A 16,330-nucleotide genomic window follows, 5' to 3' on the forward strand; every position below is an offset into this window, starting at 1 on the left:
TATGCACATCTTGCTGGGAGCGTCCAAAAAGTGTATGATCTTAATTACTTCTCATGCAATGTTCTCACTGAACAATACGTTGCGTTTTTTATCAGACAAATATCCTTAATATTATCCCAAACGCTGATAATCATATGCTTGAGCCATTCAGAATTTGATTGCGTATTTTTAAGTACAGTCTTACAGTCACCTAGCCTTATAAGTCATAACCTTTAGGAATGTACGAAATTACATGAATAAAAGACATAATAACGTTGAAAATAATAAATAAGATTTAACAGCAGCTAAAACAGCGACTAAGCTGTGCGTGATGGCCGACACGCTTTACATATTCTATGGAGCATACGAGCACTCTGAGTACATATTTAAGCTATCGGCCAAGATTGTAATGATAAGAGGAATGGAGCGGAAGATGTACGAGAAAATGCTACACGTTTGCAAATGAAAGTACATTTCAAGCATAAAACTACACATCCATGCTTGAAAACCCATTTAAAATATCAAAAAGACCTACAATCAACAATGCTCATTATTAACTTTTATGCCGTTATTGTGTAACACACAGGATTCAACGCATCGAAAATTTTACATCGCAGCGTTTGTTTTTTTAAATACAACCATTCTTTCATTGCTATGGAAACACATTTGTTGATTATGCGCATTATTGTATGGAGATGAAGCCATATTTAGCCAAAATTTAGCACACATTCGGATAGCACATACACGTACACATATGCTTATGCATATGGTACATTAGATGAACATTCATAGGATAATCCTGTAGGGATAACCCGATAGGATAAAACTATGGGTATAGGCCATATTGTTATATTAATAATACAACGTTTTAGATGTTCTGTTCTAACCCCTCTATGTCTCCATTTCCCCGCGCGTTTGTTTTAGTCGCCATTTTAATCGTTGCATCGTATGCTTTCAACACTATTTGGAAAGAAGTAACTAAACACTTATCATTCACGCCTATGATAGATGACAAATAAATAGAAATGCTTTATCGCGAATGGTTGTGCAAGTGTGCTTAAATCTCCACTTCCACAGGCGTATATCAAAAGTACATTACTTCTTCTTCATTGGTTTTGCTATTGCTGTCGCTCGTCGTTGTCGGTATCGTCGAAGAAGGTAAACTAGAATGACGTGCAGAATTTGCAGGAGGTGTGTTCTGACCAGATGCAGGATCCGGTTGTAAAACCGACCCTCGCGGTGCTGTCGCCATTCCCGTCGTCGTTATGAAATGTGATGGTGGTGGTGAGTAACAATACTGATTTGATGGCACAACCGGAGAACTGGCCGAGTTGGATGTTGAAGAGTAATTGTCCGAGCTTCTCAGTCGGAAACGTTCCGGAATTTTGGGGTAAGTATTTGTTCTTTAAATATATCCGGGGAAATCGATACGAAAACATAACGGTCAAAACAATAAAGATAGCAAACGTTTATCTACCCATCCATCCCTACCTTGTGGCTGGATTTCCCGATTGCACTTGCATTTGTTGCTGTATTACGGCAGGACTACTTCCAGTGCGAGCGTGATGGTTGTTGTTAGGAGGTGTAGTGCTAGATGAGGCGGTATTCTGAAGATTGCATCGAATCGAAATACACAGTTCGTTAGAAACAAATAGAACATAAAGCAATAAATTGTAAATACTCACTTTTTTATCAGCAAGTTTTAAAGGAAACATTTGCGTTACACCAGCAGTGGTCACTAAATGGCCACCATGGCCAGGTGAGGAGATCGTCGGTGCTGTCGTGCAACTACTGTTTGCCGTCGTAACGAAACTCTGTTTCGAACTGCAACGAAAAAAAAATCACACATGCGTCAGTTCGGTCTTTCAAAACACATAATGCGTACACGAATTCCCATGCATCCTATTTCTTACCTCGACGACGACAGTGACGACAACTTGAGTGGTAATTGTTGTTTGATGCTTGTTGCATTGATTTTAGCGGCATTAGTGGCGCTTACCAGATTTGCTGGAGGTGTTTTAGTAACTGTAATATACAATGATGATATAAGTGATCGTAGCTTTCACTATTTTATGCTCTGTTAACAAAATAATACACACTACTTGCTGTTCTCCATTTATCTTTTTTTCTGTCCATAGTGAGAGTTGTCGATCCACCCATCATGGGACTGTTAGCTACCATACCACTGTCTACGACGTGATGCTGCTCCACCGCTGGATGCTTAGTGTTGCTACTTTGAGTTTCCTCCAAGGACGACATTATACCAGTTGGAATAGGTAATGCAACCTGAAAGTAAAACGCATACAAAACGACGATTAAAAAGGCACACCTTGTACGCACTATGCACGGAAACGCCATAGTAGTGATGCTTACACTAGGAGATAGTAACAATCCCTGGTTCGACAAAATTTCCATTTTACGATACAATTGCTCTCGTTGCTGCTTAATATCTTCCTGCTCTGATCGTATTTGCTCCTGCAGGGCTTTTTGTGCCAGTTTAGTTTCAGCGAGCTCACGTTCCTCTTGTTCCTTCTGCTTTTGCCAAGCGGTTTTCTCTTCCTGCAGTTTGTCTTGCAGATTTCGTAGCTCTTCCAGCTGATCATTATGGCGATACATAGTCTTGGGATTTTCTCGAAAGACCGCCAGCTGGTGATGCAAGCTCTGAATTGTTGTCATTTGCTGAGAAATTATGCACAACATAGTGTGCAAATGATGCGACACATGCAACGCGGCATAATTCTGATCTCGGGCCAAGTCATCCGACCTAATAGTATTCCCTTCTACGCCACCACCATGGATATTGTGACTCAACATTGCCATTGCTGCCAACGCCGGATCGAAATCCGACGACGTTGCATGTTGCTCTCGTTGCTTGTCATATGTCGCCGTTTCTCCTCGATTGGTAAAATAACCAGCTGCTGATAGCGTCGAAAGAACCGCGTCTCGTGAAACGTTATTCTGTCCATGATGATACATTGCTGCTGAACCACCGCCAAGTGGCGGGGTGGCCAGGATTGAGGGTTGTTTTGATCGTCGTTCATCAAATCCACCGAAAGTTTCCGCCCGTTTTGGCAGTGTCGGTGAAATGTATAGTTCGCTTCCGCCACCGCCAGCCTGTCGTTCTCCTACCGAGCAACTACTAGATCTGGACAGTGGCAAACCTGTGGCAGCCGTGTAGAGAGATGAAGCCAAAGAACTTATCGCTTGGATAGAGTTGAGCACCCGTTTCCATATTTCAATAGTATCACAGTCGTCGGAAATGAGATCTCTATAAGATCCATAGTTTGAGATAAATGACTCAACGTTTGCAGCCGCTGAACCCAGCTGATCAGAATTCTGCTCGTTATCCAGCAACAAGCTCAGCTGTAGCGCAATCTTTTCCTCGAGCAATATCGCTTGTTCAAAGTCCTTTTGGCGCATTTTACCTGTAGTAAAGTAAACGAAAGACGTTAGAAAATTTTTCATTTTAATAAATTTAAAGAGGTATTATCATAAATATTTTCCCATACTACAGTCTACTCATAAACTAGAGAACTATTGTAGACTTATTACCTTCCAATTCGGTAGTTCCAAGTGCTGGCGGCATGTTAAAAAATAAGACAGGCATTCTAATTAGTTCGCATCAGCACATCAATAATGATTCTCTGATTTGATAAATTGAATGATGAAGGCCACAATTTTTTTTTCCAAACCAGTTCAAACATAAAACCACAAAATGATCGATCATCCACACTGGAGATCCACAAAATGTGAGAAAAGATAAACTTTGATAATCAGTTTTCTTCGTGTTATTTGCAATAACACGAAAAAAATGCTCAATCTGTTACAGTAAATATATTGATTTACCAAAAAAAGATTGTACAATCTATATATATATATATCATCTCGTCAATGCAACATGATACTTACAAATTATTTCCCGGATGTTTGCTTGCTTCAGGTCGATTATTTTTTGCCTTTGTTCCATACTCATATAGTCTTCTGTTTCGGACTCATCTGAGGGGCAATCAATAACAGCAGCACTGTAAAAAATCAAATCATCTGTTTAAACGCGGTTCTACGTACTCAGACTGTTGCTACTGTCATTCATGGCGTCGTCTTACCGTATCGACTGAATCCACACATTTTTATCCTTAGGATTTTGCACTTTCAGTTCATACATTTCCGGATAGGCGGGATTCGACGATATGATATAGATTCCTCTTGATTCTGTACCAGCTTTTTCTCTTATCAACAGTTTTTGTAGCGACACGATACCAGCCTGCAATGAGTGTAACAAAACGTAAACCAATGTCAAATTGTTAACGGATAATTCTGAGGATCAATACATTGGCAAGTCACGCTGTCTTACCTTGTTGTCTGGAGTAAAAAAGGAATATTTGTGCGAATTTTCCAACAAGAAAAATAAGCAGTCCGACAGAACAACCACAAGAACGGTTTGCATTTTAGATCGACCTTGCATGAGAGTGGCTACACCTTCAAATCTAAAAAAAAACCACAAAAATATAAATTCTCATCATACAAACTATATTTCCACAATTTTAAAGTGCTACTTACCTTAATTTCCGATTGCACGATATGATATCAGATTTCTTGAATTTATCCTTTTTAAATATTGCACAAGACTTTGCATCGATGCGCTTAAAAATTTCTAATTGACGATCCTCTTTCTCTTTATCGGCCACTCGTGCATCCACATCAACCAGTATCTCTTTCACTAGCGACATAGCTTTCTGCAGCTTCTCTTGTTCGATTTTGTCCTCTCGGGAGCTCTTCAGCAGGGGATCAATTAGTAGCGGATATTTGGTGAGACGCTGCGTGACGAACAGTATACACTCCGGAATGCCTTTCTTTTTAAGTAACGGATTTTGTTGACAATGCTTATACCACTCGGCGAACACATTGTCGCCGGTCATGTAACACTTGAACGTATCCAGTGCGGACCGATGATTGGAACAAAATTCTCCATACGCACTCTTGAGCTTCTGGGACGACATGGAAGAGAAAAATTCCAACAAAATGTCTGCGATACTGTCGACTACATGGTGTTCCCGTTGTTTTACGCGCAGCTTGCGTAGAAACCCGGTATGCAGTTCCGTCAGCTCCAACAAACGGGGGAACATTCGTTCCAGGTTGAGATGGCTAAAATGTTTCTGAAGACTTTCTACAAATACTTTCTGCATGACTAGTAACGTCTGGACATGATGCTTTTCCGTCATGATAAATTCATAAATATGTTCTTGACGTTTTACCTGCAACAAAACAACAGAACGCCATTATATGTTTTAATACGAAACACGATTCCATCGCCGGACTTACTTGTTTATCCTTAAGTGCCTTCACAACTTCCTTTGGAACGCTGGGGCTCCACGAATCGTGCTCATCGATTGCAACCCCCAGAATGGGTTCGGCACCGAGATCATGTGGTCCGATAGGAGTTTCATGCAGAAATTCGTCTCTTATAAGCGGCACATCATCCGCGTAGCTGTAACGACGTACATAAGCAAAAGTACCAAAGTGCCAAAGCAACATTAAACATCAAACGGAAAACATTGAACGATAACAAAACATTGAAACATACACACACACATGTTTCTTCCTGCTTCCGCAGCGACTCCCCCGAAAAGGGGGTGTGAATAATTAAATAACTTTGTATGAAATCCACCTTAACAGTTATAGCATGCGACCCGCGATTTGTATCGTATATTTGTTTAGATTTCTCGTTGTTCGTTTTTTAGCTATGCATATTTAAATAGTGAAACTATTTTGTGAAACTTTAAAAAAATAGTTACGAAAGAGATAGTAAGAAAAAAAACTATATAGACTGAATACGCATTCACAAGTTGCTTCCAGAAAGAAGTGAAAGAGAATCATCGAACACACGCAAAAAAGAGAGCAAATTATGATGAAAATTTAACACAAAGTCTATTAGGGGAAGGGGGTGGGTGGGTTTGCACACACTCTTATACATTAGTATATACTCACGCGTTAGCGTTATCATTATGCACGTTGCCATCATAATAGTCTCTACCCTGATCATCGTGTTGCGAGGAATTGTGGCTATAGCAAGCGAAAGTAAATACAAAAACACATGAAAACGTATAAATAACGTAAAATAACGTAATAATCCGCAACGCAAGCAGTTGCTAAGCGAAACGAACGAAAACGAATAAGAAAGAGTCACGCAAAAACACAATAAATGCAGTTGCAGTTACAGCAAATGAAAGTGAAAATATAGCAGCAGTTTAGAGGAGAAGTAAAGAGCATCGGCAACGCCGTCAAGACCCCGCGGCCGAAAGACGAACCGGCGGATATGCGCCACGAAATACGCATTAGGTGGAGGAACACACAAGTGAATGGTAGTGGTGGTGGTAGGTGCATAACAGAGTGGAATGAGGGTGGTTTTGAAGATTGCAATTACAAAGAGATGCAGAGGTACACAAAATCGTAAAGGAACACAAAACCACATTAAATAGAGAAAAAAGACTTTTTTTTAAATCTCGACTATCTTGTCTGGATAAATATCCATTTTGAGATCTATTTTGAGATCCATTTTGATCGCGTAATGATCGGAAAATTGAATTTGGATTTCATGTTTGTTTTGGATAATGAACAATAGAACAAAATAAGAAACGAGAGAGAGAGGTAATTTAAGAATATAGAAATTAACCAATATCATCTACCGTGAGTCTCGTGAGTCATGATTTCTACCGTTGATAGAGAAGAAGCAACAACATTTCTTCTTGATTTTTGATAACAAAGAGAAGAGTAGTAGTAGTAGTAGTAGTAGTAGTAGTAGTTTTAGTAGTAGCAGTAGTAGTAGGAATGAAGATAGATAGATAATCGGGTGGGAGTTGTTAGTGAGTGAATAGTTTTATCTAGCGTTACCTAGCGTGTTGTGATACCACGCCTAATTTGTTAGCAACCAATCGCCACGGAGAGTAACATCCAGTCATTTTTTTGCCACTTTTTTCATTTTTTATTGTCAAATCAATTGCAATATGCGTAACGGTGCGTTAGCGTTAATAATACGATAAGAATAGAGACATTGGTGATCATTTAATTGAATTTTACCTACAAATTTCAATTTGTATAGATTGTGGTAAACGGATTACTGAACTAAATCTAAATCAAAGAAAAATAAATGTTCATATCATGATACAAATAGGTACAGAAAATCAAATATCAAGATAACTCCATTATGAGCTAAGCAAATGTTACACCTTGCCAGTTACAACAAGTCAATTTTAAACAATATCAACAAATGCGCAAACAAAAATATAACATATACGCACGCTTACGCGTGTTCGGGTGTGTATGTACGTCCGTGTCAGAACTATATTAAAACAGCGCACGTACCACCTGCTTTTATCCCCTCTTTTGCCTTTGCTAGATCTAGTCACTTGGTTGCAAAATGCACTACAGTTGTGCTACGATATGATAAATGTGGTTTAAAAATAAAATAAATTTAATTATCTAAGGTCGACTGTGTAATCTACCGTTACGCGTACGCGCAACAGAATCATTTGAATTGTACCTATGCCCTTAATTGCTTCTAAATAATATGTTAAAAAGCAAATGAACAAAACAATTGACGAAAAGTATTATATGATAGTATAAATTTAAGTAATATATGCACAACAAAAACTTGTATAATGTTAAGAGAGTACATAACGTAATACTCGTAATAACACGTGTTAAAAGCAATAAATTATCGCTCAAAATAAACAAATCAAAAATAACTACAGCGAAACGGTATAAAACATTCCTAACACACAGCCGCCGAACTAATTTGAACGGTCCATTCTTGCGCATAAATAACAACATACTATAAACAAAATTTATTCAGGATGCATACATGAGTCGCAATTTAATCATTCATTATTTAGTGATCTTATAGAAAGTCAAATTTTTTTATCTCTTTATCATCGACAAACAAATGTGGATAATGTTAATTTGTTAATATAAATATAACATATATAAATATAGGTATATAGGCAAATATATTTATATAGTTAATATCTAATTTGATTTTAAAGATGAAACTGATGCATCATAACCACATTGCAATGAACGTACAATAAACGGAATTATAAATTTATGATCTTCAATTACCTGTTGGCAGAGCCCTTCTTGTTTGAGTTAGGTTTTGGTTGAGCCTGAAAATATTTCTGTAATGAAACACACCACCGCCGGCATTGCGGCATCACTGAAATAACTTCTTTCGACTATATGCAGCCTGTGATCGAGGCACGGATTGTATTTACCTTCGCAATTTTTGCTTTGCATTCCACAGCATGTTCTTTGTATGTTGCCAGATTTATTACGGCACCGCAAGCTAATGACAAAAATATGAAGAAAAAAACACATGTGGTAATATATGCAGCCTGTTTGCGGAGATCAGATACGAACCATCACAAACCGATGACTGGCCTTTAGATTTGGTCTTATCTTTTTTCTTACGAAAAAACAACGATCCACGTTTCCGGCGCTTTTCATGATGTTCTGTATATTCCTCGCTAAAAATCATGCACGATGTAGAGATTGAATTTGTTAAATCGGGTTTAACATTAACCAAGACATTATAAATGATATAATAAATGAGTTCTAGAATTAACACTTTATTGACAGCTTTTGTTGATATAGGAGAAATATATTCAAATTCCCCCGTGGCATTGGCTCAAATAGCATGCATAAAATACATCCAATGGAACGAATTTTCCGAAAATTATAACAATATTAAATCTACCACAGTACAGTGCGTTTGTAAATAACGACACAATACAAAAACTAGTAAAATAAAACAATTATCATCAATATCATGCTGATACAAACATGACTAAAAATACTTTCTAGTATCTAGTGAACTAATTTTGTAGTAACCGTACTTGATTCGAAACGCTGTCAACAGAGTGTTAATTAGAATGATTAAAATATATAATAGAAAATTTTAGATGAATCAATACAATAAATCGTATGTAACAGATTTAGCTGTAGTAAACACAATAATTACATAAAAGTGGACAAATCAATAAACAGCACGATCAGTTTTCTCAGATCGGAAAAAGATCAACAAAAAAGACGGATGTAGAGAAGAGAACCAGATATCTAAACACTCACAATCGCAATACAAACTCACGCACGCACACTCAAGCGCGCGATCTCACACACATACAGAAACAAAGAGAAAGTGAGCGAGAGAGAAAGAGAGAAAGAGAGAGAAGAGAAAGAGAAAAAAGGAAGCGCATCTCTTCATGAACAACATTCTAGGATGATTGCGATTTGATAATACAATTGAGTAAAATTCTGTGTGTAGGGACAGCGTGGAACATGAAAATCAGCTAATTTACACTTTACAACAGCCTACTGACAGTGTAATTTAGAACAAGCTAAGATATTCCCTATATGTATGTATGTATATTCGCATACATAGATATGTTTCAAGAGTTAATGTTTGTAGGGTGTTTGCATGTACGTGTGGTTGTGTGTGTGTTTTTTGTGAAAGGATGTATACAAGAGTTTGTTATATGACATTCTAATCCTACATCTATTGAAGACATGACGACGAGTGACACACACTTACTTTTTATCCCTCACACAAAGTAATGATCGATCATGAGTTTCATCTTCACTGTCAGAAAGATGTCTCGAGCTAGATGTGTTAACGGCAACGTGTATGGGGAGATTTAAATGAGGGAAAAATGGAAAATACAACATTATAAAGCGCCCCTTTATGCCATTTTTATCAATGCGCGAAGGGATGGAGACCCACTCGTTTTTAATATCGCACGGAACGGGGTAAGGCAATCCAATTGAGCAAATCTTGGGTATGAGAAATAAACCATGTTTTAAACACACACACATACACATACACACACGCACATATTTGGGGAAAAATGACATTATCGCAAAAAAAAATGCAACAAGTGAGTGCGAGCGAAATTGGCTATTCTCCATGGAACAATTCCAGATCGTATGATGATCGTCTCAATGTCACGAGATGCAAACATTTTAGTACCATTCGTTTTTGGAAGGTGGTAGATGGGGATTGATACTTACGATGCAAGTTTATCCTCCTTAACGTTTTGATTTCGCACCGGAGCAATAGATGGAGTAGATATACTTTTTTGCAATGGTATTCTTGGAGCCACAGGAACCAAATTTCGCTTGGCAACAACTTTTTCGAAATCTCTCTGAAAGTTAAACAGAAACACATTCCGAATAAGTTTCGATTGTTTCTCCAACCCCATGCATAAATTTCGTCCAATCATATTATTCTAATACAAACCGCCAATTCAGCCTCATTTAAAGAATGTGTCGATATTCCTCCCGTGCTGTTTCGACTCGTACGATTGTGAAGTCGTTCTGCGGCTCGCAACGATTCTTGCTCTTCACTGTCAAGGCTAGACAAACTAACACTACACACGCGCACAAAAAAAGATTGATAAACAAGGATAAAATAAAATGATTATGAAATTTATAGCAACCTCACTTACTTACCTTTTATGTGATGATTTTGTGCATTCAGTCAGATCTTCAATAGCCGTCCAGGATTTCCTGCGATCGTTATTTAAACCATATAGAACATGGTGATGTGGCCATACATTGATAGGGTTTGCTATTGTTAGATCAGGCAAAGAAGGACATGAGGAAAATAACTTTGAAGACGACATCTGCAAGATGCGAAAGAAAAGGATATGATGTGATTATAAACTTAGCTCGCACACACACACACCCGTACGTGCGCGCTAGATTTCAAACAGGTCCTCTCTACAGCTGACCTCCATCAAGATGCCACCGCACACAATACCTACCGCTCCCGTGGAACCAAGTCCTCCCGCTCCGATGCCTCCCATAGCGGTGGCATTTTGAAGGGTGGAATTTTTCATGTGTGCTACGCTTTCTCGGAGACATTGCAATTGATTAAGGGTGTCCTCTGTAAAAATTGTAAAATAAAAGCATTAGACGTGTCCCGCTGTACGGACTTTTTTCCCACATACACACCGTACACGCCCCGCATACACATTCATGCACTTACCAAGAAAGTTGAACTTGGCTCCAGGACTGTGAGGAGTTACGCTTATGATTGGCACCATGTCACTGTGATTATTGGGGATGGTGGCCACGTTACTTTTGCTACTGTTTCTTGCTTCCACAGCCACAGGGTCGATGACGTTTTCAGCACCAACTCCGGTGACACCGTGACAATTTTTAGCGAATTCCAGTGGGATAGCAACTGGTCTAGCAGAAGCAATGGTGGTCTCGTCGCATTTCGAAATCGCACATTGATCTTCGCCGCTCAGATAGTCGATAATAACATCAGCGTCATTTTCATCATCTATCGAAAACAATCGGTTAAACACGTCGAGCTAATGCACCAGCAGCCATTTTGAGTTATTGTTTAGCCAGCAAATACTACAAATGTTATGGATACGTTGTACTTAATACTATAGCAAACCCATGTCCACGCAGCACCAAGAACACCCTATTATATGCAGACACCGTTTACAGTTGTCCAAACAAAGTTAATAATGTGCCCGCAATCTACTTTCATCGCGAGTTAGCCTTATCCCTCTGTTTTTGTTAGAACGAGAACCTCTAGTTCAGAAGAGAACAACTTTTTTTTACCTGATGACAATAGCAAAAGCTCATCTGATAACAACACATTATTATGTGCAGCATCCATCATGTGGTGAAAATTTGGTGCAACAGCTAGATTCGTAGCTGGACAGAGAACACAGAATAATGGACGGGATGGGGAGGAAGAGATCACCTACGGATCACCAGAGTCTCGCAAACAAGGGCTATACGACACCAAAGCTTCTCGATACTCGAGAGAAAACTCGGTATTTATCCTTCGAGAAAGATTTGGGACCATTCATTCAAATCCGATTCCGATGGTTGGACGGTGAATAGATGACGGCTATCCAACCTACATGCCACGCGCGTGTATTTTTCATTGAATTGTTTTTTTCTTGTTTTATCAATTGTATATCATCACACTCTTCTTACAGCACGATGCGATGATGCTTTTGCACATATCAATTTCATCTATTTCTCGTTTGAGTCTTGGAAAACTTCAGCTCAAACAAAAATACTGAAAAACATAAGCTCCCAACTACACACACTCACACACACAATCTAGCGACAACAGAACAGCGAAACTTGCAAACAGAACATTTACCACATACACAGTTACGTATTACGTATTAACAGCAAATTGTAGAACATTTGTGCTTAGTTTAAAAACTGTGAAATAAGATTGCCGCAATCCTTTAAATCCTTTTTACAAAGCTCATTGCTTCTCCAAACGAAAAATCAATGGCGGCTCCAAAGTCTGTGAGGCTAGAGACGATGATGAGGTGGGCTCGTATGGCAGCAGTTTGACAATTGGGGGTGTTTTCAAAATAATCGTCATGCGATCGAGGAACCGAAACACAATGCGACTGTCTTTGGGTTTCAAAACAGCAGTTGGTAACGCTGTGTAAGAACTATTAAAATAAGTTTTCTTGAATTTTATTTTTATTCTCTCCTACTATCAATTACTAAGAACATGGAACAGCTTTTTCTAATCCCTAAATAGGTTGATTGCGTCGTGCTCTTCATCTGCAAAGCTCTTGTGCCATTTTGATATCTGGTCAAAAATTGCCATTAATTATAGTTTTAAACAAATATGCTGTATTTAATTTTAGAACTATTTTTAGAAACACAATTTTGTTTGCATTCAATTGCATTTTTTTGCTCAAATTTCATGTGTAACCATAAACTAGAGCCGATCTAGCTAAGAACGGCTGTGGGACGCAAACATTTTGGTTCTTTTTGGTCACAATAGTCTGTTTGATACAATAAACAATTCATCAATTCAAGCTAATAAATCACTTGATGAGTTGATCTAAAAGGTTATAAATTTCATGAAGCTCATTCAGGACAAGTAGGTTCAGCTGTAACAAAAAATTCAGTACAAGCAGCTCATCAGTGAATATTTCCTCTGAAAATGTTTACTTTCATGTAATCACGATCCAATAATCTCGATGCTAACGTTTATATACCATTTCCTTTAAGCGCATACGCTGGGTTTCAAATAACGAATCTCAATAAAACGAGCGCCAACAAGAAAGGATAATTTTTCAGGATCGAGGTGGAGCGCTGCTCATACCAAATAAAGAAGTGCATTTTTTTTGTAAACACCATATGCAAATTATTTTGATCATTGATGCAGGATTTGTGAGCACATGTACGCCGCACCAATTCCATGTTGATGAATGTTATTGAATATTTAAAGCCAAAAGGTCAAATGCTATCAACAGTTCGCCCCTAACGGCTCGCCCAAATAATCTAACCGAGATGTTCGACGCGACTCATCCCCACACACAAGGGCGCATACAGGCTTGGATTTAATCTGTAGCGGTCGTTCGTCATAATTGCCCGGCATGACTTTCTATTCAATATACACCAGTCCAGCAAATGATCTGCCCGTGCACGCGAAATCGCACGGATCTACCTTCTCGGGTGGATTTTCCTTACTCACACTCGCAGTAAGCAGCTGCAAGCCGTGCGGTCTTCGCAGTCTCCATCTCGCTGCGTTCTCGGACTGACGAAAGTGCACGGTGCACGCGCCTGGGTCCTAGTGGTTCCTGCCCAAAGATGATGCACATCCTTACTATACTAGTGGAAAACAATGGCAAGCTGATGTGTGTGTAAACTGTGCATTTAAAAGTGAAATTTGTGAACGCTAGAGTACATCACCAGTAGCAGAAGGATGTTACGTTCCGATAATGGCCCTACCGGGGGTCGCGGGTCAAAAGTTCTACTAAGAAGCACTTCATTTCAAAAACTGTGCTCCATACCATACAGCTTTAAAATAGAAGGTATCTATAAAAGTAAAACAACAAGAAGCTGAAGATAAAGAAGAAAACAAATTTTCTACCACAAAAAGGACATGACCAGAAATAACGTTTATATAACGCTTGTGTTTTATGTCTTCTGTAGCAATTCGATCGTATAAGGAATATTTCAAAACTATCATTAGGCTGTTGAAAGCTGCAACAAGAGCATGTGTTATTTCGATCTATTTCAAATTAACAACAATCGTCTACCTGAATGCAACTTTTTACAAACATGATGGCTGGTTAAAAGTACGTACAAAATTCATCCACAATCTATAGCACTCATGCGACTACGTGTGTGTTTTTGTTTGCTGTTATTTCTTTTTTTTTTGTATATTCACAGATATGCCAGTACTCAAAGAGCAATATTTTGCGATTCTTTAATATTCAGGCGCAGCCGAATGGTCATCTGAATAAAAATACTAAGCAACATAAAAGACATAACATCGCTTCAATGTATTCGAATATAACCGACACATCAGTTTGGTTGATTATTTTAAAACCAATCGTTCAAACGCTTCTAACGTACGTTTGTGTAGGCTACATTGGACTTCAAATATGGTGGATTTTGTGCGCTTTATCGTACACTTCAACCCCTTTTCCTTTTGGCCTCGTATTTCTCATGATGGATCTTAGCTACATGGGATTTATAATATCAAAGGTAAATATTTTCAATTTGAATTTGAAAGCAATGAGCGTTGTAACTTACATCATAATCTCACATTTTTTTTACCCTCCGTAGATTGCACTGAAAGGGAACTAGACTTGAATGGAGCTCGAATCGGTACGATTCGGTTGCGCATTGAGCTATTACAAGGAACACCGCATCCAACAAGAGAACAATATCAATTTTACCTACGATGTTTTGCATCCATTTTTATTTTTTCAACACAAAAAATTCAAACCACATTGCGTTTTGCGCCAATCAGTACTACTGGCGCCACTTACGCTGATAGATTTTACAGATGTTTCGTGTTTTATCCCAACATAGGCACACACATGCACACAAGTCAACATTCAGGTTACAATGTGCCACATGGTAGTAAAAAATAAGTTCACGAATGGTAGGAAAAAGAACAAGTAAATAAAGTTCACATATACCTAATGCAGCCCCGTGAAATGACACCATAGAATTGTTCTTTTCTTTTCTGGTGGCACTCCTTTCGCCTAGTATTACTCTCTGTCTCTCTCTTTCTCTTCCTCATTCTCTCCTGATTGTTCTCCCTATCTCTCTCTTTCCTTCTCGCTTTCTCTCTAGTTTTGCAGGACCAAAACAAACTACTAACTCTCACGAGAGCATTTTACTAAGTGACGTTTTCGAAGCCGCATTTCAATACTTTATATTCAGGATTAGTTTATGCAGACACTCTGCCGAAGTTGCACGTGCTCGTGCGTAGTTTTTACCTTTTCCCCGCTCTCCCAGCACCACGACGGCGGATGGTGTCCTGTCGTTCACCTCCATTCATTTTGCGACATTCTCCTTTATATAGCCTAGTTACCAAAAAATAAAGCCCAAGTGTAACTATAAAAGCGTGGTACATCATCATTGTTACTGGGTCGATTTGTTTTGCTACATTGTGATAACCTAATAACTTTGTGACAAAGCACGCAACCGCGAAGCCACCCACGAAGGCCGGTTAGCCCAAAGAGTATCAAATGTTGTCAGTAAAACAGCTATCCTGCGGCATGCTTACACGCGTCCTTTTAATCCAGTGATCGAACCGTAGACGGTACAGGGACATTCTACCCGCAGCAGAAGCCGCATGATGATGTGTGGTGAGAAATAAACCATGGGTCCATGGGTCGCTGCAGAAACCGAAAGCCTCGATGACGTCACAAAGGAAGTGGAAATTTTTAAACTGTTTTATCAAGCCTGCTTCGATAATCGCACGTTTGCTGGCGCGCCCCAATGGAAACACCCGCTCGGTTATCTGTTTATGTAGGCCAGCTACACGCAAAAACCTGCAGTATTGTGTGGCAATCGGTGGCTTCCTTAAAGACCGTACAATTGCGGAGAGTCCTTTTTTTTCTTTAATGAAAAGTGGAATTTTATTTCCTTTCCCGCTATCATGGCAGTGCGCAAAAGCGTGTAGTGTCACCGCTCTATGACGAAACAAAAAAAAGCGAAGTAAGACATTCAGACAATAGTTATCAACACATGGCATGTAGACATCTGCAGTGCTTACTATATGAGTATATAAGCAATTATACATATATAATTCAAACCACGATCGAGCGTGAATGAACGTATAATACAATCATAAAATTCTGATACCTGCGGGGATATCGGGGAAAGAAGCGTGAAAGAGAAATCGCGAGAGCAAGAGCGAGAGAGAGAGAGGGCTAGAGAGCAAGGATTTCGAAAAGGAATTCGCTACGTTACCGCCGTATGCACTACATTACCGCATTTTGCGGATCCCGTTTCGCTATTTTTGTAGTGTAAGTTGAGCTATGTGAAAGAACCA

The 16,330-nt window shown here is 39.0% G+C and overlaps 2 protein-coding genes across 2 annotated transcripts; one reads left to right on the forward strand and one right to left on the reverse strand.

The window, feature by feature from the left end:
- Positions 1–1,063: 1,063 nt before the first annotated feature.
- On the reverse strand, positions 1,064–11,665 carry LOC128724485 (rho guanine nucleotide exchange factor 18). Its single transcript, XM_053818210.1, has 24 exons — positions 11,608–11,665; positions 11,018–11,317; positions 10,794–10,915; positions 10,480–10,652; positions 10,268–10,397; positions 10,039–10,172; positions 9,563–9,631; positions 8,392–8,498; positions 8,247–8,317; positions 8,095–8,150; positions 6,868–6,945; positions 5,965–6,039; positions 5,299–5,464; positions 4,537–5,231; positions 4,331–4,463; positions 4,083–4,240; positions 3,889–4,001; positions 3,532–3,555; positions 2,353–3,404; positions 2,079–2,265; positions 1,899–2,004; positions 1,665–1,803; positions 1,471–1,586; positions 1,064–1,382 (listed from the first exon to the last, which is right to left on the reverse strand). The coding sequence occupies exons 1-24, from the start codon at positions 11,663–11,665 to the stop codon at positions 1,064–1,066; spliced, it is 4,581 nt and encodes a 1,526-aa protein (XP_053674185.1).
- A 1,800-nt stretch (positions 11,666–13,465) lies between these two features.
- On the forward strand, positions 13,466–14,972 carry LOC128722634 (uncharacterized). Its single transcript, XM_053816309.1, has 4 exons — positions 13,466–13,847; positions 13,969–14,114; positions 14,209–14,526; positions 14,608–14,972. The coding sequence occupies exons 1-4, from the start codon at positions 13,739–13,741 to the stop codon at positions 14,626–14,628; spliced, it is 594 nt and encodes a 197-aa protein (XP_053672284.1). The 5' UTR covers positions 13,466–13,738; the 3' UTR covers positions 14,629–14,972.
- Positions 14,973–16,330: the final 1,358 nt, after the last annotated feature.

The sequence above is a fragment of the Anopheles nili genome, chromosome 3 (genome assembly GCF_943737925.1).
Source record: "Anopheles nili chromosome 3, idAnoNiliSN_F5_01, whole genome shotgun sequence".
In the NCBI taxonomy this organism is placed as follows: domain Eukaryota; kingdom Metazoa; phylum Arthropoda; class Insecta; order Diptera; family Culicidae; genus Anopheles; species Anopheles nili.

Bases quoted from the DNA above. Each gene is read 5' to 3' on its own strand.
- LOC128724485 (XM_053818210.1), bottom strand. From the start codon at position 11,665: ATGGATGCTGCACATAATAATGTGTTGTTATCAGATGAGCTTTTGCTA. The intron at 11,318-11,607 runs GTAAAAAAAAGT...TGTTTTCGATAG, and splicing joins GCTTTTGCTATTGTCATCAG to ATGATGAAAATGACGCTGAT. The intron at 10,398-10,479 runs GTAAGTAAGTGA...GCGCGTGTGTAG, and splicing joins ACAAAATCATCACATAAAAG to TGTTAGTTTGTCTAGCCTTG.
- LOC128722634 (XM_053816309.1), top strand. From the start codon at position 13,739: ATGTTACGTTCCGATAATGGCCCTACCGGGGGTCGCGGGTCAAAAGTT. The intron at 13,848-13,968 runs GTATCTATAAAA...TGTCTTCTGTAG, and splicing joins ATACAGCTTTAAAATAGAAG to CAATTCGATCGTATAAGGAA. The intron at 14,527-14,607 runs GTAAATATTTTC...TACCCTCCGTAG, and splicing joins TGGGATTTATAATATCAAAG to ATTGCACTGAAAGGGAACTA.